Here is a 22,047-nt window from a genome sequence, read left to right as displayed (position 1 = left end):
ATTCTAGCTCTGATAGTTAAGAATTACTTTAAATATAAAATAAAAATGATGTACTGTTTTTTCTGATCTTTGTATTTTCTTTCCTCCATTATATGACCACCTGGAGAGGAAAGTCGGCTGTGACTTACTGAAATGCAGAAATGCTAAATTGCTTAAATTAGTTACATTAGACTACAGTTTGCATTACAGTGAAATACTGTATGTGTGATAAATAGTAATTTTATAGGTCAGAGGAAATTACTTCTAATTATTTTGCAAAGTTGTAAACCCTGTTGACTTAATTTTTTTTGTGTCAGTGAGTTAATTCAGAAACCATGGCTTCATTTTCTTTAACAGATTGAAAGTGGAGCAGTGTGGAAGCAAGTTTATCAAGATCTTGGAATCCCTGTATTGAATTCAGCTGCAGGATATAATGTTAAATGTGCATACAAAAAGTAAGTAATAAAGCTATGAAGTTTGTGCTCAAACAGCACTAGAATGAACTGCAGTGATCCTGTGGTAGCGATAATATACATGAGGTCCATAACTTTTTGCTTATAATACAGTTTTTTAAGGTTTAAACATAATGTTTAGCTTCTGCTAGGTAGCATGCTCTGTCTTGAAACAAACTTGCTTATTGCAAGCAATTTTTTTTCCTTTTAGATATCTCTATGGTTTTGAAGAATATTGTACATCAGCTAACATTGAATTTCAAATGGCATTGCCAGAAAAAGTGACAAGCAAGCCTTGTAAAGACTGTGAGAAAGAAAAAGAATTGAAGATGCGTGAAGAACCAGAGCAGGACGTAAAAGAAATAAAAGTGGATAAGGAGGAGCGCAAGCAGGAGGAAGTAGCAGTAGTACAAGAAGAAGAAAAAAAGTTAGCTGAGAATGATAATGACAGCAAAGAAAATGATAAGCCCTCCATTCTGGTAAAATATTGTAATGTTCCTGTTACATACTGTTATAATGTCAGGTGGTGTGTTGATAACCGTGAATTTATGTTCAGATTGAAATCTCTGTAATGGTCTTAAAACAGGGCAAAAATGTGCTGTAAACCTAATTCAGAACAACACATTTGAGCCATATTTATCCCTAGGTGCCTGCTTTAGGGGATCATGGTGTAAAAATGCCTGACTTGTTAGGAAGCAGCTGCAACATTCAACTTGTTTGGGGGCCTCCGAGGTTAAACAGAGACTAATTAGTGTGCAGTATTATCGTGATCTGGGTAATGCATGCCAACAGCTAACTACAGTGCTGATATTTTTATTTTGCATTTAGCCATGCTTTTAAGCCCTTATAAGTCTTGCTTTTACTTCTCAGCTCCAGTGAAGCCAATGAAGCTCTACAAAGACCTGGGCCATGTGATGTACACAGTAGTCTAATGTAGTTCAGTAGTCCAGAGAGAGAAATGTTCATAGCTTGTCAAAATCCATTCTTGACTCAGTGGTTTTAGCAAAGGAAGTTCAGGGCAGCGAGCTGATGTGCTACACTGTGCAGACGTAGCAGTTTGCTCTGGAAGCAGTGTAGCTCCTCAGGTCACTGTGCAATACAGTGTAATGCTTCTGCGTCTAAGTGTCAACCAGCCCTGGCTGGTCTGGTGGTACCAAGGCCAGGGTGAATGCCAGGTGGGCCAGTACTGATGCCTCTGCATCCTGAGTGAAAACACACGCTGTGAAGTTCATCTTTAGGGATTGCTTCACAGTTCAGGTCTAAGAGCAGAACGCCCGTATCATTGTGACAAAACTAGCGAGGATACTGGCTGCAACTTTGAAGTCTGTTACGTTTACTTTAGTGTTTTCAGAAGAAAAAACAGTGGACGTGCTGTAATTTTAGAACAAGCCCTAGACTCTAGATTTTTTTGTTCATATGACTTCAGTGTATTTTGCCTACCTTTTCTTGAATATTTTTTTATTTTTATTTCACCCTGTAAGTTAACCAAAGGTTGTATTATCCCAGGGAAACAAAAAAAATTTGCCAGATTCTGTGTCTACTCAGCCTGATCAAGAAAAGGACTTAAATGTAATCAAAACTGAAGATGAAACCAAACCAGAAGATAAAGAGGAGGAGAAGATTAAAGAAATGGAAAATCCTACCGTAAATGCAGACACTGAAGAAAAAGAAAAAGCAGGGTAAGTTGCACTGTTTATAATCAGCTAAGGCATCTGATGCGTGCTAATTAAATTTTACTCCTGTAATTTGAGCTTCAAGTCAGACATCCCTGTCATGAATTAGACTCTTATCTTCCAGAGACCTATGTGTTCCTAACTCTGTCATGATACGAGCCATTGAAGTTTGTGCATCAAATCTAATTTAAAAAAAAAAAAAAGGCAGCCTAAGTTTTTACACGGTCCAGGCCTAAATATTTATAACCTGAGTGAGAAAAGAATGTGTAAAGCATAGGTGACTTTGATTTAAGACAAAAATATTGCAGCCATTGCCAGTAGTATTTGTCTACTTCAATTTTGGTACAAGTATAGCACAAACTTGTGTTTTCCAGCTTCTGCTGTTGGACAGTGGTGTGTTACGGGTAACATGGCAAAAGATGGGAGTACCTTGCTTCACTCTGTGACAGCTTTGCCACTGGGTAGGCATGATACTGGCAGGAGTCTATTGTGCAGTCCTTCAGACAGGAGTTTTGGAAGTAGGAAGCTGAAGTAATGAGGATGCTCAGGGACGTGTAATCAGTGGATGTGTGCAGGAGATCACTCATTTCCTTGATGGAATGGGCAGGTTTTCCTGTTTCAGTGCAAAAAAAACACCCCACAAGTGTTTTTCAGCAGCCACGCAAAACAAATAGGAAGTTTAAAACAGAATACACTCCTCACTAATCACTAGCGTGTTAACAGTTTATATTCTTGCAATTAGGAACCTCATACAGTATGATTTCAAGTTATAAGAACACAAAAATGGCCCTTACAGGTCAGATTAAAGGTCTCTTAATACAGTATCTTGTATTCAAGAAAAAACAGTAACAGATGCGTAAGGAAGAAGCTATTACAAGCGGGAAGGCAGATAACGACACCACCTTACACTTTCACAGCACTCTGTGTATCAGGGATGGTTTTTTGTACTTAATACCAGCTGTTGCCTGACCACTAGTTCCCTTGTTCATTCCAGCAATCTTTGCTATTTAGTAGATCAGCTGTCTTAATCTTCTGTCTGAATATCATTAACTCTTAATGCTTTTCGGATCTGGTCCATTAAGAGGTGTAGCAGAATGGTGTAGTTCAGTATATTGATTTCTGATTCATTGGTAATAGTTCTTCTTTAATAAATTAAGGGGTTTGATTTCCATACAACAGATTCTAGAAGGATCCTTCTGTAAAATGCTTTTTATCTTCCTAAATATTTTCAGTGAGATCAGGTAGGCAATTTCTGTGAGCTCAGAAATGCGGAATGCAGAAAAATGAAGTTTACCTTAACTCAGTTAAAGAGCATTTTCTCTGTGGATGTGACTTCATTTGTATCCTGTGTGAATTTTTCTTTTTTAAAAGACAGTTGCTGGGATTTGTTACATTTGCCATTTTTAAGGTGAGCTGGATGAGTTGTACTGTGACAGGTTCGCTAAATTTTCAGAAGTAAAGACTGATTTTTACAGTGCTATTTTTAAAATATATAATTAAATAGATGGAAAACACTGCACTGCTTAGAGAATAGCAGTTTATAAAGTTCCCTAAATTCGGTATTTGTATGTGTGAATGTTTGTGACATTACTTTGTGTTTATTTATATACTTGGAAAGTACAGTGGCTTAATACTTACTGTGCTGCTATAGTAAATGGTACACAAAATTGTAAGCTGTGTTTGCTTTTCAGTAATCCTTTATTGTTGTGGGTGTTTTTTTATCCTGATTCATGTTCTTTTGGGTTATTTATGTCATCAAAAATGTTATGAATTTTCTTAGGTTTTTATTTATGAAAATAACAAAAACTGTAGAAAATACTATTTCCTCTTAATTTTCCCCAATTCATCTGATTGCAATTGAGTGAATTCTTTTCTCTCTGCTTCTCTTTGCTCATCCAGTAAAAACTCTGAACTAGTATTTTGCTGTTTGTGATTCATGAAATGTTGTAATGAGTGGCTTAGAATAGAAAGCATAGCTCTAAAAATAGATGTAGGTGGTGGTGTCATTGCTGGGGGAGATGTTTCAAGGAATAATTGAAACACAAAAATGAAACATTTGTGGCAGTTACAGTCTGTAAGTATTTATAAGCAGCAGTACTGTAGTGGTCCTGTTAGTGGGATTACTTTTCCTTTCTTCCCTCAGAGATGGATAGGACGTACAAAATGCACTTGTATCAGCTTTAAAGAGTTTATTAAAAATGTCACTGTCATCCTAAATGCTAAACAATGTTTTTTGGTGTTTATAAAGGCATAAAGAGGTTTTGTGAACCTGGTATGCTGGTGGCGATGTTCTACTAGATGGTGTTACTCTCCTTATCCCAAACTTTATGGGTTAGAAGTGACAAAGGTTAAACAGAGAGGGAAATGCTACTGTTTGGTTTTTTTGAACTGAAATGCAAAATAAAAAATACTTTTTTGGTAGGTGGAAAACTAATTACGCACAAATTACCCAAAATGTAATCAAAATAGATCACTGTGGACTGAATTTTCATCAGTTTATTTAAAACACATTCCTGGAACCTTTTTCAAGCTATTGACCATCTGTCTTTCACAGTCCCAACCAAATAGCCAAACAAATGAAATCTAATATAAGGCAAACTTGTCGAGTTTGCTGTTTGAATTTATGTCTGTAGGACTTTGGGCATCTTCATGTAGCTTATGTGTATATATACACAAGGAACCACAAAAACAGAAAAACTTTGAGTTTCTTCTTGCTGAATTTCTATTGAGCGGACTGGATCTAATTCCCAGCTTCCAGATGTCAGGAAGTACTACTGGAAGCCAGGGTCGTTTATTTTCCACAGGTTTTGTTTCTATGTGCAATCCCATGTGTCTCAGCCCTTTGAAACTGCTACCACTTGAATGATGTGGTCCCTTCTGCAGAGACTTTAACAACATGGTGAAGAGAAAGAAAGGCTGAGTGTGGTTCTCTTCCTTTCCTCCCCAGAGTGCAAGTTTCTTGACTTCTGATGTATCTGTGAACACTGAGAATAGAGATTCCAAAGCAGCTTGCCCCTTATTCTGAACATGCTTTTTCTTGTTTTTTTTCTGTGACTAGTGGAAGATGCACGTGCTAGATACACTCAGTTTTGTGCAACTTCTAGTCATAAAAATAGTAAAAAGGCTAGTAATGTGTTATTTCTCATTGGTCTGTCCCAGAAATATCTTTTGTTAACCCATCCTTTTCCCTAATGTACAGAAAAAGTCTTCATTCTTAGTCAATGAATAAACAAGAAAGTTTAAAATCCTTCTTACGTTGAAGTTCCTGCTAAGTTCGTGTTGTAGAAGTAATGTTCTTCAAATGTAGCACTGCAGAGTTGATGCAATTTGCCTTTGTGGCATCTAACATTAACATGTTGTAACCCAGGGGCTTTTCTACACGATGGACGGCCTGGACAGTTAAACATGTTCCCAAAAGACTCAGGCCAGGAGCCTAGTGGTGTTTTTGAAAGGTTTTAATGTAGGCTAATGAAATAAAAAAAATAAGTCTTTAAAAATGTCATAGTAGATACAGTTTGTGAACTGAAGTGTAGGTTAATTGGTATTAACCAACACCAGTAAGAAATTTTTTTCCCAGGTGAATAATTCAGCTTCAAGGGATTTTTTTTGTTGATTTTTATTTTGGAGTTTTGGTATGTTTTGTTTTGGTGGTGTGTTTTTTTTTAATGCTTTGCTCTAAAACACCTAGGGCAGGCCACTGTCAAGAATTCTATACTGAACTGAAAGATTAAGTGCTCAGAATGTGAACTGTCATTTTTGCTTTCCAACAAAAATTTGCATCAGGCTTATGTCTTGGTGTAGTACTTGGATTTTTGAGGTGACTAGGCAAGATTCTTTGAAGTAATCCCAGTTACAGTGCAGACAGATTGCAGGAGCCTTTGTTCTTGTGTTTTACTACTTTTGGCTGAGGTGCTGCCTTAACCGTACCAAAAGGAGGGGCTGCCGTCGCTGGATCCTTACCCCCTGCGCTTTCTCACCAGGCTGACGTTTTCAGTACTCACAAAGAGTTTTTACTCAGTCTTATGAAACTTCTTGGAATATTCTTTTTTTTTTCCCTTGAAAACTGCCTGCTTTTAATTTCCTTGAAGGAATGCATGAACGGATGTTCTTAAAGAATACTTTAGAAACCTGAACACTTCTGGTTGTCAAATACTGCTGGTTTAGGTTTTCGTGGTGTGGTTTTCTGGGAATTGGTACTGTCATTTTGACAGCATCAAAAGAAGAAAATGCTAAACCTCTGGCTAATAATCTTGAGTGGAGTAAACCATTCACATGCAAAAGAAGAATCTTAATCTTAGAGTTGTTATCTATATCGTTACATGCAGTAATAGCATTTCCCCTCCTATAAGCAGTAGGAGGGAGCTAGGAGTAATAAAAGCTGTAGATGAGGAGGTTAAGATGGGCATTGTTTCACATGTGAAGGGTTTTACTGGGGTTTATTACCCTTAGAGGGTAGGGTGGCTATATGCTGTGCCTGCGCTGATGATGGCTTCTATTTGTACAAGAGTTAAATTTTCTGGAAACACTTGATAGGGATTTTCTGAAAGCAGTTTACAACAGGATTATGTAATAGTCAGAAGCTCCATTTCACATATGGTAGATAGCAGATTGTTAGAGGCAATGTTTTCTTCAGGTCCTTATCTGTTAAAATGACATGTCAAAGCTTTGTGGTGGTGAATCTAAAATGATAGCAGGAAGGTTAAAATATTTTGGAGTGAAGGAGATTTGATACAGAAGGCATGCCTTCTAGCTTCTGGATTAGTGTTGAGAACTGTATATTGAGATAGCTTGCTCTTGTCTGCTTTAATTGATTAGCGTGTGAGAAGGGAGAGAAATGCGTTGTGTTTGTTGCACTTATGGTGTGAACATCTGCTCTGAATCTTAGACTGTTGGTGTGTATACAAAAAAAAATACATTTTTAAGAAGCACACTTAGGCAGTTTCTTTTATAGGAACATATTTCTGTACTCTTATTTGTTATGTGTATTCTATTTATGTAGTCCAGCTGCCTTTGTATTGGAAGGGAAGTTTTTGTATAGTCATGTTTTCAGAAACAGTGTCTTAATTGATTTTTTTGTTCTTCTTACTTTAGATTACACACTGCTACATACATATACGTAAGAATTGCTTTTGATACAACAATAAGCTGCTAATGACAGAATAATAAACTGTAGAGTGGCTGTGTAAATGTACCAGTTCTGTGTGTGCATCACACTGAATGGAAGGGAGGCATCTTTGATGTGGAAAATGGAAAAAGTGGTTTTGTCATCACATTTTACACAGCTTATGGTCACTATGGAGGTATCATTAACCATGATAGCTGTCACAGAGACTTACGTGCATGGGTGAGCCCTTAAACATTTGTCAAATACTAGATGCTTTTGAGCTGAGTGTGAACCATTGCCATAAAAACAGAAGGTGCTGTTACTTCTCAGCCAGATTTTTGAACCATCCGTTATCCTTTCGAAGAATTTCAAAATATTTTAAAAAAACCCCACCACCAAACACCCCCAAAAAATCCCAAATCCAAAAAAACTTGGCTGAATAATTAGAAGCAGTAACGTGAGGTCCTTTCGTTTGCCTTCTCCACTAGCAGCAGAGGAAAACACTGGTTACAGAGTACATGCTTGCATGGTTCAAGTCTGCTCTCAGATGGGATTCAGATCAAGGTAGTGCCTTTCCCCTTCCCTCAATGATGGAGTGTAACTGTACATTTATTCAGACTTTTTGTGTATGTAGACAGAAGTCCTTGGAGCTTTTATTTTTAGGGTTTCTTTGCAACTTCAGAGGGAAGGCGAATACTGGTGAATTTTGAGGGGTTTGTTCTTTTCTTTAATTGAAGATGAGGTGTTAGTGTCATGGCATAAGCACAGGTCTAATGGCCTCTCTGCCTTAAAACTTAAGGGCATCTTAATACAGCTGTGATTGAGAAAAAATATGAAGAAGACTACATCTTCCAACTCTCTATTATGTGAAGTAGAGGTTAAATAATGCTCTAAAATGAGAAAAAGGGAAAAAGGAGGGAAGCAAAAATAGAAGCTAATTGCTAAACTAACTTCAAGTGTCAATTACGCTGGAGTTTATTTCTGCTAGTGGTTCAATTAACTGTAATGACTTAATTGAACCAATAATTGAAATAAACTTGCTTCCTCAAGTTTTAGAATAACCCCTGAAAAAAATAATCTTGCATTTGCAACTTGCATCTCACCTGCTGTGTGTGCCAGCGTGGTGTGTCATGGGAAGTGTACTGGAGTAGGGTTAGGTGTGCTGCAAAAACGCGGATCCTGGGAGACAGATCTAACGCTCCAAATCACACCTTGTCTCGTGGGTTTCACCTGAGCTTTGTGATCGTGCTGTGTTTAGTGCCAAAGGTTGTGGGTAGAAAGGCATTTGCATGACATTACAGTTCGATTCGTGGTGTAAGAGCATGTGCTGTTTCATGTATTAACAACATATATTCATTGATATATTTAACCTTATTATGGGCTTGTTGGTGTTAAATCTTTGTATTCGCTGAGGGTTACCTGCTGTATGTGTATTTCTAGCTTCTTAATGATTTCACAATGTCCTTTGGAACTAATGTTAAGCAATATTTGTGTGATCAAAACATTTTAACGATTTTACTTTATTAACAAATATTTTGCATTTTAATTCATTAATTGCCTGCTTCTGAAGGTTTATGTTCCCCATCTGTGGGAGATGGAGTTAAGAGTATTCTTTAGTCTGCAGTTGTAATTGGGAATGCTTTCAAGTCCTCCTGATAAGCTTTCTGGTGGTACTTTGATTTCTGGAACATGGTTACATTTTTATTGCTGTGTCTCTTGTACACATCTGCCCCTGACTTGTATCATCAGTTGCTGCTTGGGTGGTTCCAGTTTTTGCAGCCTTGTGGCAAATGTTGCTTGATACTGGTTTTAAGTTGACAATTATTGTCTACTGCCAAGAGGCTTGTTTGGGTTTTTTTGATCATTCTTTTTTCCTCCCCCTCTCTCCCTCTTGCATACGTACATGGACAGATGAGGTTATAACTGTGCATGCTGGATAGCTACAGTCATAACATTCTTTTACAAATCTCTTTCACGGCAGTCAACTTCTCCTTCATCTGGCCTACCAGGTTTGAACTTTTTATGGCCTGGTTAAAAAAACCCAAAACTTTTCTTCCTTGTAACCATTGGATTAGGGGGCTTTTTTTGTTGCTTGGGATTTTTTTGTTGTTGTTGCTCCAGGAGCTATATCAATATGGTGTTTCCTTCTGCTCCAAAATGATGATTGTTCTTTGCTTTTGTTCAGTTTCTTGAAGTCTTTGGTTCATGATCGCTAACCAGATCACTCCTTAGGAATACTTTTTAAGTGCAGCCATCTCTGCTTCCATTTTTCTTTTGCTCCTTGACATTCCCTCCACCTATGTACAGTCTACTCTTCACATCTTGACCATCCAAGTTACTCAACTTCACAATGAGGGTTTCACACATCTCTTTCAGAGAAGTTCTGGTGTTGTCACGGAGTCTTTGTAGAATATCTGTTGGGACACCAAGGAAGCCATAAGGGTGATTAAGGTGAGAGACTCCAAACTTGTTCAGCTTCCAGGGAGCCACTGACACCGTAATTGCCAATGTCTGGAAAATACTGAATCTCCCCCATAGGTGTGCATTTCTTTGCAGACAGCAGTCAAGGTTTGTGCTGCCAGTTCTTGGGAGAAAAAAAAAATCTGGCCAAATTTGGTTTGTTATAATTTTGAAAAGTCTCGTTAGTAATGGGAAATCATAAGCTCATGTTCTCTGAGCAGTGGTGGCTCTGCTCCTGATGCCAAGGAATTTTTTTAGCTTTTGTATGATAATAGCTGTGAAGCTGAATTAGCTAGGAGTTTTGGTTTAGTGCAGCAGAGTATAATTTAAAAGCATTTAAAGTGCTGGTTGGTGCTTTCTGTTGTTAGCTGTGGAACTCTGTTGAGGAATTTTTTATCTGTGTCTTTGGGGACCTTTATTCGTGATTTCTTTGGGAAGTGAATTTTGCCATGTGATGTGTAGTGGAGATGAAGTGAGCTTTCAGAGCTCATTCATTTACGTTGTGTTTCTAGCTCTGGTGGCTTTAATTTCTTTCAAAGTAGCCCACTGAAAATACATAATAAGTTGAATATCTTGGCTTTCCAGGACAAAACTGTCTGGACTGTGCCACGTATACCTGAACAGATGTATGTTCTGTGATTTGATTCAGTTAATACACCAACAGAGGGAATTTTTATCATTCCATTTGTCTCATGGTGTATGCACATATATATATATATATGTTTTTATATTGTGTGTGTGTATATATATGTGGCAACATTAATTTCTGAAGTAATTTAATTAAATCTATGTGGTTACACTACAGTTGAATTTAGGTTACTGTTCTGAATTCTCTTTTGCCAGCTAGTTAGATAATAATACTGCATTTTTACTTCTACAAAGAAGAATTTGAATAATTAAAATGCGGTTTGACCCTTTTGCAAAGAGAAAGTAGCTTGGTTTATCTGACTACTTTCTACTGAAAAATTCATGGAAAGTTTCAGATTATTGATACAGACTTTTATGGGTTTTTGATGTTAATTTAAATATTGGTATAAGTCAGGCTTGGAGAAGTACTCGTCTTTTCTTACCCAGTCTATAATACATCCAAACATACCTGTTCCACATTTCAGGATTTGAAATTCTTAGTGGTCTGTGGTTACTGTGAATTTAGTAAACATCCCTGCTCTATTCTGTATTGCACAGAGTGGGGGACTAGAATGATGTGAGGGCCAGTAATACTGTTTTGTAAAGCTGTTTAAGATTAAAAGATTACCCCCCCACCCCCCATTAACTTTTCTAATGTAGTCTGCCTTTTTAGGCTGGTTGGAGATTATTTTCAGAACGCTGAGCAGCCCGTAGCTGCCATTGAGTGAGACTAGCAGGATTTGTGAGTTCTTAGTGCTTCTGAAAATTGGTCGAAATATCTAAATACATATTCAAAATTAGGTTACTTTTGAAAGCAGTGAACACCTGCTTGTGTATTTATATAATAATTAAATGCAAGTTTGACTTATATTTAGAAGACTTTTAGCATAATTGGCAAGGAGTGACAAGGTCATAAATTAGCACAGGTTGCTTGATTTACTAAATAATCTTGCATAAAGGTTTTTGATTTGGGGATTTTTAATTATTTTTTTTCCCCCTAAAATCTGGGTTTGGTTGCAGTCACTTCAAGGTGTTGAGATGGAGGTTATTTATTATAATAAAGCAAGGATCTTTTAGGGAAGCAAGTTTCAAGAAGCACTTGTAAAACTTGTAGGTTGAAAAATGGTATTTAGGGAACTTTCTCTATATTGAGAAGGATGAGTTTGAGCTGAAAAAAAAACTATGTAAAGGGACTGCATGAAAGAATCTTATAAAGATGAGTTTCAACAACTTCTGCTCATACAGATTTGATGGATTTTTTTTTTCTTTTAGTCAAGTCATTTTTGCACCTTACAGTCACTGGATTTTGTGTGTATTGCTTTATCCTATTTTGCTGATATTACTCGGCCATAGTGCAGTTTCACATACTTGGAGCCTGCCGTTCCCCAGTCTCTAAGGCATCCACAATATTTATCAATATATGTGGTTTGGAACTGAAAAGCTTATGAAGTATCTCATATTAACTCTACAATTTTTTAAACCTTTCAAGAGATGACACGAATAAGGAAGAAGATGAAGATGAAGAAGAAGCAGAGGAGGAGGAGGAGGAGGAGGAGGAGGAGGAAGACAACAATAACAATGAGGAAGAAGAATTTGAATGCTATCCACCAGGCATGAAAGTCCAAGTGCGGTATGGAAGAGGGAAAAATCAAAAAATGTATGAAGCTAGTATTAAAGATTCTGACATCGAAGGTGGAGAAGTCCTTTACTTGGTGCACTACTGTGGATGGAACGTGAGGTAACTTGAGTTTTAGTTAGTGATTACTTCTTGAATTACTTCTAAAATACACTTGTGTATTTTAAAAACTAAATTAATAGACATCTGGAGTCCTAAACTTTCAGTATTGGTATTCTGTGAAGGTCGTTGTACTGTATGAAACTTAGATTTTTAATACTATGTAAATGCAGTACTTTAGTTACTTAGAAAATCATCTTAAAATGACGTTCAAAGAAGGCTTCCATCATTCCCCATCTTATTTTTAGATATCTCCACACAACAAATGACAGCTCACTCTTTCACAAATTCCTCCTCTGGCTCTCTTAAGCCAATTTTATCTCATACAATATTTGAATAGTGCACTTAGCTGAGTCTGTATACACGTTCTTCTCAGTGAAGCAGAGAGTACATTAGCAGTATGGTATTTTACAAGAGAAGTACAAGATTCTTACTGGCAAATTAGTGTGCAACAAATAATTGCATTTCATTCAGATCTGAGTTCCACCCCTCCCTACCCGTCCTTCCCCCGTGGCTGCCTCAAGCTTCCAAACTAGACTCTTCTTAGCCTGGTGTTTTCTTAATGTATGCAGGAGTAAATGCTTTTTATTGTCTTTTAACATAGCATTAATAGAAATAAGTGGAAGTATTAATATTTTTTTCCATTTTAGATCCCATTTTTGCCATTTAAAACTTGAAGCAGCTTTGAAAACAGTAGGAAAGCTAAAGCTTCTGAGTGGCTTTTAAGCCAATTACCAGGTCTCCTGCTTTTTTTCCTCAGTTTCCACGTATCTGCTCATTGTCCTCAGCTGTCATCTTTTAAACTTTATTACTGCGTTTATAGATAAAAAAAGCCAAAGCCAAAACAAAAAACCCCACCCCAAGCCTGAGGCAAATCTGCTGTACTTTTTATTTATTTTTCTTCTTCTGGAAAATCTGAGGTTCTTATGACTTTCTTCTATCATCTGGATTTTGATTAGCATCCTACCTCTGACAAAGAGGGCAGGACAGATCTCATTTATTCAGTGCTAGCAAGATCTGCTAGCAAAGGTCACAATTAGAGAGGCATGGTACTTCTCTCCCTCCCTTGACTGCACCTCTTTGCATCTGAGCCTGGTGATAGACAGGACCACCTAAGCCACTGCTGAGGAGGAACGTCTAGATATTGCTGGGTTTGATAACTGATCTCTTGTAGAATTTTGATCTACAGGAATATAATCTTCTACATAAACTGTCTTCAGGCAACATCTGTAAGCATAGTGGGCTATGAAGACAAGACATTAGGAGAGATGCAGCCTGCTAAAGGTGGGATTTGGAATGTGACTAGCGTTTTGGACATTATTGGGGAGGACTTCCATAGGAGCATGAGTTGCTGAAATCTGCATCGTACTCGCTGAGGATTACTGTGTACCATTCCAAGAGGTTTATTGCTTTTAAACTCTTGTTTTGGAATTCACGTGTAAACATGGGAGTTTCCTTTTTGAGTAAAATAGCTGCTGTAAGGCGAGATGATCTGTTTTACTTGAGCAGTACCACTTTAAATCTGAAGAAATGAGAAGACAAAAATGAGTCTTCACCTTGGACATCCCAGCACCCTGGTTCTTAAAGGAGAAATCAATACTCTGTTTTTTGAACTCTGCATTTTAAACAAATACGTGGATTGATATTGGAGCCATTATTTCTGTGGCTAAGATATATTTGATAAGAAAAGAATCTTCAGTAAACTTGCACTCATTTGAAGGGTGAGGGGAGTCATTTGGGCTTTCTGGCAGCAGGACTTGCATTTATATTCTTACCTGGTATTTCAAAAGAGCCCTTTGAAAGGCCTGGGGGAGTAGGATTCTTCACTGAAAAAGATACAAGTCATTGAGATTTAGCTATGGGACTGCGCGTGGACTCTGCTAAATGTGGCTAATTTTTAAAATTTAGGTTAAATGACTTAAATTTCCTGATTTGCCAGAAAGGGTACGTAAGCCTGCGGTTAAGGCAGTACCTAAATGCTTTGGTATTTTAGTATTGTGAAGGCAGGTCTTGTATGATGTAATAACTTGATCTGGCTTTTAGTCAGTCATAACCTAGAAGAATAACTGCTTTAGTTGGATAGGTAGCAATTCCCTCCTCTACTTATTAATTGTAGCTTACTTCTAGTGTTTAGCAGGGACAGGTACTGTAACATTAGGTCATGGGATGTACTCAGCTAGGATTTTCTAGTCATCCAGGATTTTTTGTGTGTCATTCTCCGAGCCCTTCAAGTTGACTTTCCTGTTTCCCCTTTTAGTCAGTACACCATTTAATGGTCTGTTCTTTAAACTCCTACGTCTGATCGGGAATTCTAAATAACTATTACTGTTTCTTATCACAAGGTAATTTCAGTGTCGGTCTGGGATTCAGAATAATTGTGTGTGTGTGCATGCTTTTTGGGGTACTTGGAATGGAATTTGGTAAACACAGTATTCATCTTTGTTAGGTTTTTTCCTAAATGCATTGGAACCACTGACACTTAACGACTGGATTATTTTTTAAAAAATGGTAAATGGAGAATACAAAAATGGCATAGAGCTTATGGCAGTATACAGCTGCACTACTTCATGCTAAAGGATCTTGTTATTAGCTCCTGAGATTCAGGTGATAGGTGTCTCCGATAAAGGTAAAGAATTAGTGTTCAGTGAAGCTTGACTGGTAGTGAAAGGGAATGGTAAAAGTCTCTACCCTGTTAGAGAGAACTTCTTATGATACCATGTATTAATCAGAAAAAGCTTATGAGATGAACTGTATTTCTTCTAACAGGCCAGTCATATTCTGAATTTTGTATGCTTTATATGGAACTAAAACTTCCCTGGGGCCTACGGCACCAGTTCCTTGTGCCGTAATTTTAATTTTCAGTTGCCAGTACAAAGAGAAGTTCATTGCCTAAGTGTTTTTAGGTGAATTTCTGCTGCAGTATACTCTCATAATTAAAGACAGAGGGTGCATATTCGAAAAGAGTTTAGGTTGTTTTAACTCTGTCTGTGGTATGGTATCACAAGACATGTTAGTCTTGAATATTTCAAGTGGTTAAAGCTAAGGCTTTCAACATTTCTTTCTTTCAGAAGTCTGAAAGTGAAAATGCTAATTACAGTCTCAATTTGTTGAAGCACTAACAATATACAAATTTTGTACGTAACAGTCAACCACTGAAATTAAAGGAACGTGTAGGCAGATTTCAGGTTCTTGAGAGTAGTACATGTCATGGGGTGTGGGGGGGATTATATAAATTAAAAATTAAAAATAAAAATTCAGAGTCCTCATCTAATATTCCAGCGTTTGGTTGTAAGGTTAAAACTCTTTCTTTCTTTGACCACAGGCAAAGTAAATGTTTGATTCTTCCTTGTCAGCACATAACAGGGAGTATACTGGAACTTTTTCAGTGAATTTGCCAAGGCTTGCTAGTTCCTTGAGGTCACTTGTCTTCCTGAGGAAGTGGTACCTTTGCTGGTATAAATCTAGAGGCTGGAAAAGTGCTCTTTCTTCCTTGTTTCCCCTCTAGTACTTTTGTGGAGGATTGACTATGCTATCTCTGGGAATATGTTGTGGTTTATTTTAGCTTGCAGTCAGTACATATGTATGTAGTAGAATCGGTACGTACTCTTTATACAAAGTGCCAACTATTTTTTCTGTGATACAGCTATTTATTTCATTCTTCCTTCTTTCCTTCCTTCCCATTCAAACCCACTTTCCTGGCAGGCATTCATTTTAACCAGCAAGGCAGAAAACCTTCTGTCTTTACTGCCTCATCTTTGTCTTCGTTTTGGTAAGGCAAAGGTGGTGTTTCTTCTGAAGGCATTCCAGGGTTTCATATGAAACCTTATTTTAAAAATAAATAAACAGTAATTTCTTACTGAGTCCCTCCTCTTGGTTCTCAAAGAAGTCTGTGAAAACATTTTTAGGAACACCTCCCCATCTTACCTCCTTCTTTTCCATACCCAGCTGCTCGCTTCAGGGAGCTGAGGTAAGCAGGAGTGGAAGACGGCACTGCAGTAAGAAGAGCCAGATCTTCTGAAAGCACATCCTTCTTGTAGTGAAAGCTGAAGAATGTCTTTCAGAATGTTTTTGGTTTTCTTTTATTTTGTGAACAGGCTGTCTAAGGCAAGATTAGTGATGAAGTATGTTTTCCTATTTTAATAGGGTGCAGTTTTATAAAGAAAGGCTCTAGTCTGAGTCACACACATCATTCAGTTGCAGCTTGGCATCTGGTGTGCTGTAGAGGAGAATGTAATTCAGGGTCAGGTTGTCAGCTGTGGCTTGGGATGTATCCATTTGGCAGGATCTGTTTCAGCCTGGGGTCCAGTTGCTGCAGGTCTAGGCAAACCTTATGCATCTGGTGTGTAAGTAGTGAAAGAAGTTGTGCCTTGCAAAGGTGTGAAGCGTGGGCATCTGATTCCTTGGAGAAAATTTAAGATTTCTGTGATGCTGAGCCTCCTTGCAGGGTCTGACTGCTGTTCCAGGTGCAGTCAGGAGTAAAGCAGGATATGCTCCAGCCAGGAACTATGGATGTCACACATAAGTTTTCAACTTGTGCTTCCTGAGTTGAGGAGTTATGACCACTGCTTCTAACTTGGAACAATTTTAAGACCCTGTGGTATCTACAGATACTCTCTTAAGATTCTGCACTTTCCTCCTTCGCTTCAGTATGTTCCCTAGTCTGTCAGCTGTCATCCCAACAGGCACTATGGTTACCTTGAACCACCAACACTATGTGCAGTGCACAGATGTTGCATAGGGGAAAGATTGTTTTCATCTTAGAAATGCATAGAATGAGTAAATACAACTTCTGTATATATAGCAACATGTTTGAGGCCGAAAGGACACTGTCAGAATAATTGATTTTTTCACCATATATTTCTCCAGTCCTAGTGCTGTTATTCTGCATGCATTCAGACCTAATGAAATACTCTTAAATTTATGTGGGTTGCAAAGTCCATTTGGCAGTTTACTTAGCAGTATTTCCACTGGAAAGCACATCTTTGACTTGAACAAAGATTACTTCGAATAGGATATCCCACAGTCTCACAAAATACAGGATTTTTCCATCCTGGAAAGCACACTGTAGAGTTATATTTCAGTTTTGGAGAGAAAGCCAGTTCACCTACATGTCAATTAGCACAGTTACAGCTGTATCTGCAGCAGTATAGATAATCTTGGCATGTTGTAGTCTGCGTGGTCTGCTGCTAGATTTTGTGAATTTTATTTGAGGAAAAAAAGCCCAAGGAATTGTTTTGGAAAGCTTTTTTTTTTCAGAGACCACCTCATTTTTCACTATATCATGTGAAATTTCAGTTAATAAAAGACAGTATTTAACTTCTGGAATCCCTTGCATAGATCTTAACTTGGAGTATACAGGAAAGCAAGTTGGAAATTTGCATAGTTTTCTCTAATCCTTTTTAATTTCTATGTCAATACTGCAGATGTAATTGGTAGTAGTTGCAAAGAAGCTGAATTGGGACTGTGTCAACAGTTGTATATATCAGAATGATGGTCAAGTAAGCCCAGCTGGAAAGCCAGCGTGGTCATGAGTGTATTATACTGAGCTCCATCTTGTACTAGTTCTCTGGGTGTGTGTGGTTTGGGGTTGTTATTTTGTTGTTGGTTTGTTCCCCTCTGTTTTCATGTTTCACCTTGAGTGATCAGAATTTGTGTGGCTGTACGTTGAGGCAAAAGTTAATATATACTAAATTTTAACTGACCTATTTCAGATGGTTCTTGAATTAACAGTTGAAGTAGGACAGCAAATTGTTTATTGGGAGAAAAAAATTTGAATTGATTCTTGAGGTTTTTCAGAAATACACAATGAAACTGACAAGTCCAGTACCATAGTCACAGTACGTTCTTAATAAGAATGTACTTCTCTGGTCTTGGATTTGTATTTAATAGGTGCAGCCTTGGGTGATAAGGTATTTGTTGTTAATATCTTGGTTCTGTTTCGTATGTTTTCCTCTAGTATCATTTTTGATATAAAATGGAAACCTTTAACGGAAACCGGATTGAGAAGTGTTTGTGTTAAGTTAGCAACTCAAAAGTAAGCTAGTTAGTGACTCCAGATACCACTTCACAGACACTCAGGCTTGAAAGAGTTTTTGTCAACTGGTCACATTTTACAAGTTTGTAAGGATTTATTTTATTGTTAAGGTTTTACAATGTAAATAGGAAGTATACCTCTTGGAGATTCATACAGAATTACTGTTTTGATACTTTGTTTTACCTGTACATGTGAATTTCCTGCTGTTCACTGCAGACTGGAAAAGTACCAGCTTTCACTTTTAGCCATAAGGATAAAAAAACAAACAAAAAAACCAAAACAACCAAAAAACCCAAACCAAAACAATAACCCTGCCCTATATGTCCTAGCATATGAAAAGCTGGACCTTAGCTGAAACCTCACTTACTGAATAGTACACAAATTACTACTTTATTGAAATTCCAATTCAGTTTTTATATGGCTAATAACTTTTTTCCTCTGTTAATTTGTTATGTCATGATTATCTGCTTAAAACCATAAATGTGTACAATTTCTTTTGTGTTTAGGTATGACGAATGGATAAAGGCAGACAAGATCGTGAGACCAGCTGATAAAAATGTACCAAAAATTAAGCATCGAAAGAAAATAAAGGTAGTTTCTTTTTCTTCCTTGTTTCCCCCAACTTCGGTTTGATATATTCTTAAGTACTTCCCCCAGCTTCTAACCTTTTGATTGACTTACAAATGCTTGACAGTAAAAGCAACTTCCTAGCTTTTTAAAAGCTAAAACCTTTTTCATCAAGGTTTTGTTTTTTCACTTTGGGATGAGAAGCTTCTCTTTCCTTCTTTCTTGCTTTTTTTGACACTGACATATGCATTTGTAGGAAACAAATGAAAAGGATTGATTTTATCTTCAGTGGTGTGAACCAGCTTGAAGGTGGGGGTGTGAAATTTGGGAGCTTCCTCTGCTGATTCTGGAGAGCAAACGTATGACTAGCTTGTGTGTATGTGCATCATTTTATTTCATAGCATTTCTTTCAAAATTCATTTTTCTAAAACTTGATATTTAGGCTTAAGTTATGATATAGTCTTGGGCAATGGGGTGCAAGGAAGCTTTTCCTTCTGCCTCAGTTGCCTCTGGAACCCAAGCTGTGTTCCGGGACTCTCTCCAAGTTCCGGAACACTCTCTTGTGTTCCGGGCCTGTCTCTGAGTTCCGGAACACTCTCTCTGTGTTACGGGACTGTCTCTGTGTTCCAGGATGCTCTGTCTATATTCCAGAACACTCCCTCTGTGTTCCAGGACACTCCCTCTGTGTTCCAGGACACTCCCTCTGTGTTCCAGGACACTCCCTCTGTGTTCCAGGACACTCCCTCTGTGTTCCAGGACACTCCCTCTGTGTTCCAGGACACTCCCTCTGTGTGTTCCAGAACACTCTCTCTGTGTTCCGGGCCTCTCTCTGTGTTCCAGAACACTCTCTCTGTGTTCCGGGCCTCTCTCTGTGTTCCAGTACACTCTCTCTGTGTTCCAGTACACTCTCTGTGTGTTCCGGAACACTCTCTGTGTGTTCCGGAACACTCTCTGTGTGTTCCGGGCCTGTCTCATGTGTTCCGGAACACTCTCTCTGTGTTCCGGAACACTCTCTCTGTGTTCCGGAACACTCTCTCTGTGTTCCGGAACACTCTCTCTGTGTTCCGGAACACTCTCTCTGTGTTCCGGAACACTCTCTCTGTGTTCCGGAACACTCTCTCTGTGTTCTGGGTTGTGTCTCTGTGTTCCGGAACACTCTCTCTTGTGTTCCGGAACACTCTCTCTTGTGTTCCGGAACACTCTCTCTTGTGTTCCGGAACACTCTCTCTTGTGTTCCGGAACACTCTCTCTTGTGTTCCGGAACACTCTCTCTTGTGTTCCGGAACACTCTCTCTTGTGTTCCGGAACACTCTCTCTGTGTTCCGGGCCTGTCTCTATGTTCCGGAACATTCTCTGTGTGTTCCGGGCCTCTCTCTGTGTTCCGGAACACACTCTGTGTGTTCTGGGCTGTGTCTCTTGTGTTCTGGGCCTGTCTCTGTGTTCCGGAACACTCTCTCTTGTGTTCCGGAACACTCTCTCTTGTGTTCCGGAACACTCTCTCTTGTGTTCCGGAACACTCTCTCTTGTGTTCCGGAACACTCTCTCTTGTGTTCCGGAACACTCTCTCTTGTGTTCCGGAACACTCTCTCTTGTGTTCCGGAACACTCTCTCTTGTGTTCCGGAACACTCTCTCTTGTGTTCCGGAACACTCTCTCTTGTGTTCCGGAACACTCTCTCTTGTGTTCCGGAACACTCTCTCTGTGTTCCGGAACACTCTCTCTGTGTTCCGGAACACTCTCTCTGTGTTCCGGAACACACTCTGTGTGTTCTGGGCTGTGTCTCTGTGTTCCGGAACACTCTCTCTTGTGTTCCGGAACACTCTCTCTGTGTTCCGGGCCTGTCTCTGTGTTCCGGAACACTCTCTCTGTGTTCCGGGCCTCTCTCTGTGTTCCGGAACACTCTCTCTGTGTTCCGGGCCTCTCTCTGTGTTCCGGAACACTCTCTCTGTGTTCCGGGCCTGTCTCATGTGTTCCGGAACACTCTCTCTGTGTTCCGGGCCTGTCTCTGTGTTCCGGAACATTCTCTGTGTGTTCCGGGCCTCTCTCTGTGTTCCGGAACACACTCTGTGTGTTCCGGGCTGTGTCTCTTGTGTTCCGGAACACTCTCTCTTGTGTTCCGGAACACTCTCTCTTGTGTTCCGGAACACTCTCTCTTGTGTTCCGGAACACTCTCTCTTGTGTTCCGGAACACTCTCTCTTGTGTTCCGGAACACTCTCTCTTGTGTTCCGGAACACTCTCTCTTGTGTTCCGGAACACTCTCTCTTGTGTTCCGGAACACTTTCTCTGTGTTCCGGAACACTCTCTGTGTGTTCCGGGCCTGTCTCTGTGTTCCGGAACACTCTCTCTGTGTTCCGGGCCTCTCTCTGTGTTCCGGAACACTCTCTCTGTGTTCCGGGCCTGTCTCATGTGTTCCGGAACACTCTCTCTGTGTTCCGGGCCTGTCTCTGTGTTCCGGAACATTCTCTGTGTGTTCCGGGCCTCTCTCTGTGTTCCGGAACACACTCTGTGTGTTCCGGAACACTCTCTCTTGTGTTCCGGAACACTCTCTCTTGTGTTCCGGGCCTGTCTCTATGTTCCGGAACACTCTCTATGTTCCGGACCTGTCTCTGTGTTCCGGGCCTGTCTCATGTGTTCCGGAACACTCTCTCTGTGTTCCGGGCCTGTCTCTGTGTTCCGGAACATTCTCTGTGTGTTCCGGGCCTGTCTCTGTGTTCCGGAACATTCTCTGTGTGTTCCGGGCCTCTCTCTGTGTTCCGGAACACACTCTGTGTGTTCCGGGCTGTGTCTCTTGTGTTCCGGGCCTGTCTCTGTGTTCCGGAACACTCTCTCTTGTGTTCCGGAACACTCTGTTGTGTTCCGGAACTTCCTCTTGTGTTCCGGGACTTTCTGTTCCAGAACTCTCGAGTAGGGTGTCGTTGCCCTGCATTGCCAGTGCTGAGCCTGGCACCCTGCAGTGCTGCTGCTCCTCCAGCTCTGGCTCTGTTGCTTTTCCTTTTTTTTCATCTTTGATGTGAACGTCTTGGCATGGACCAAAGCAAGGTATTTGTAGTCTTTTAAACAGGAGGAAAGCTTTACTTTACAAGTTGAATGTTTAAGATTACAATTAAGCAGCACTTAAAGTTATCTATGTTAAGGTGTGCGCTCAAGTGAGAAGAATTTTCATCCTTTTCTTTCACATAGAATAAAACTGACAAAGAGAAGGAAGAGAAGTATTCTCCTAAAAACTGCAAATTGCGACGTATGTCAAAACCACCGTTTCACACCAGCACATCACCAGAGACTGGGCCCAAACTTGACAGCACTGAAGCCAAAAATACCGAACAAGCTCCAGTTAAATCAATAGAAATTACTTCTATCATTAATGGACTACAAGGTATTGTACTTAATTTTTTAAATTTTTTTTTCATTCTGTAAAT

At 39.2% G+C, this 22,047-nt stretch overlaps 1 protein-coding gene across 5 annotated transcripts in view; it reads left to right on the top strand.

The window, feature by feature from the left end:
- ARID4B (AT-rich interaction domain 4B) overlaps positions 1-22,047 on the top strand; it is a 94,356-nt gene that overhangs the window by 57,790 nt on the left and 14,519 nt on the right. For 4 of the 5 annotated variants that reach the window (XM_080388908.1, XM_080388909.1, XM_080388911.1 and 1 more), the window contains exons 14-19: positions 337-434; positions 643-910; positions 1,938-2,110; positions 11,785-12,033; positions 18,571-18,655; positions 21,812-22,004. In XM_080388908.1, the coding sequence (XP_080245034.1) occupies positions 337-434; positions 643-910; positions 1,938-2,110; positions 11,785-12,033; positions 18,571-18,655; positions 21,812-22,004 (1,066 nt within the window). The remainder of the gene's footprint in view (positions 1-336; positions 435-642; positions 911-1,937; positions 2,111-11,784; positions 12,034-18,570; positions 18,656-21,811; positions 22,005-22,047) is intronic. The other variant, XM_080388912.1, reaches the window with a different exon arrangement.

The sequence above is a fragment of the Falco punctatus genome, assembly GCF_963210335.1.
Source record: "Falco punctatus genome assembly, chromosome: 5".
Classification (NCBI taxonomy): domain Eukaryota; kingdom Metazoa; phylum Chordata; class Aves; order Falconiformes; family Falconidae; genus Falco; species Falco punctatus.
Note: the sequence above shows the minus strand (reverse complement) of the source record. Positions and strands in the feature narration are given on the sequence as shown.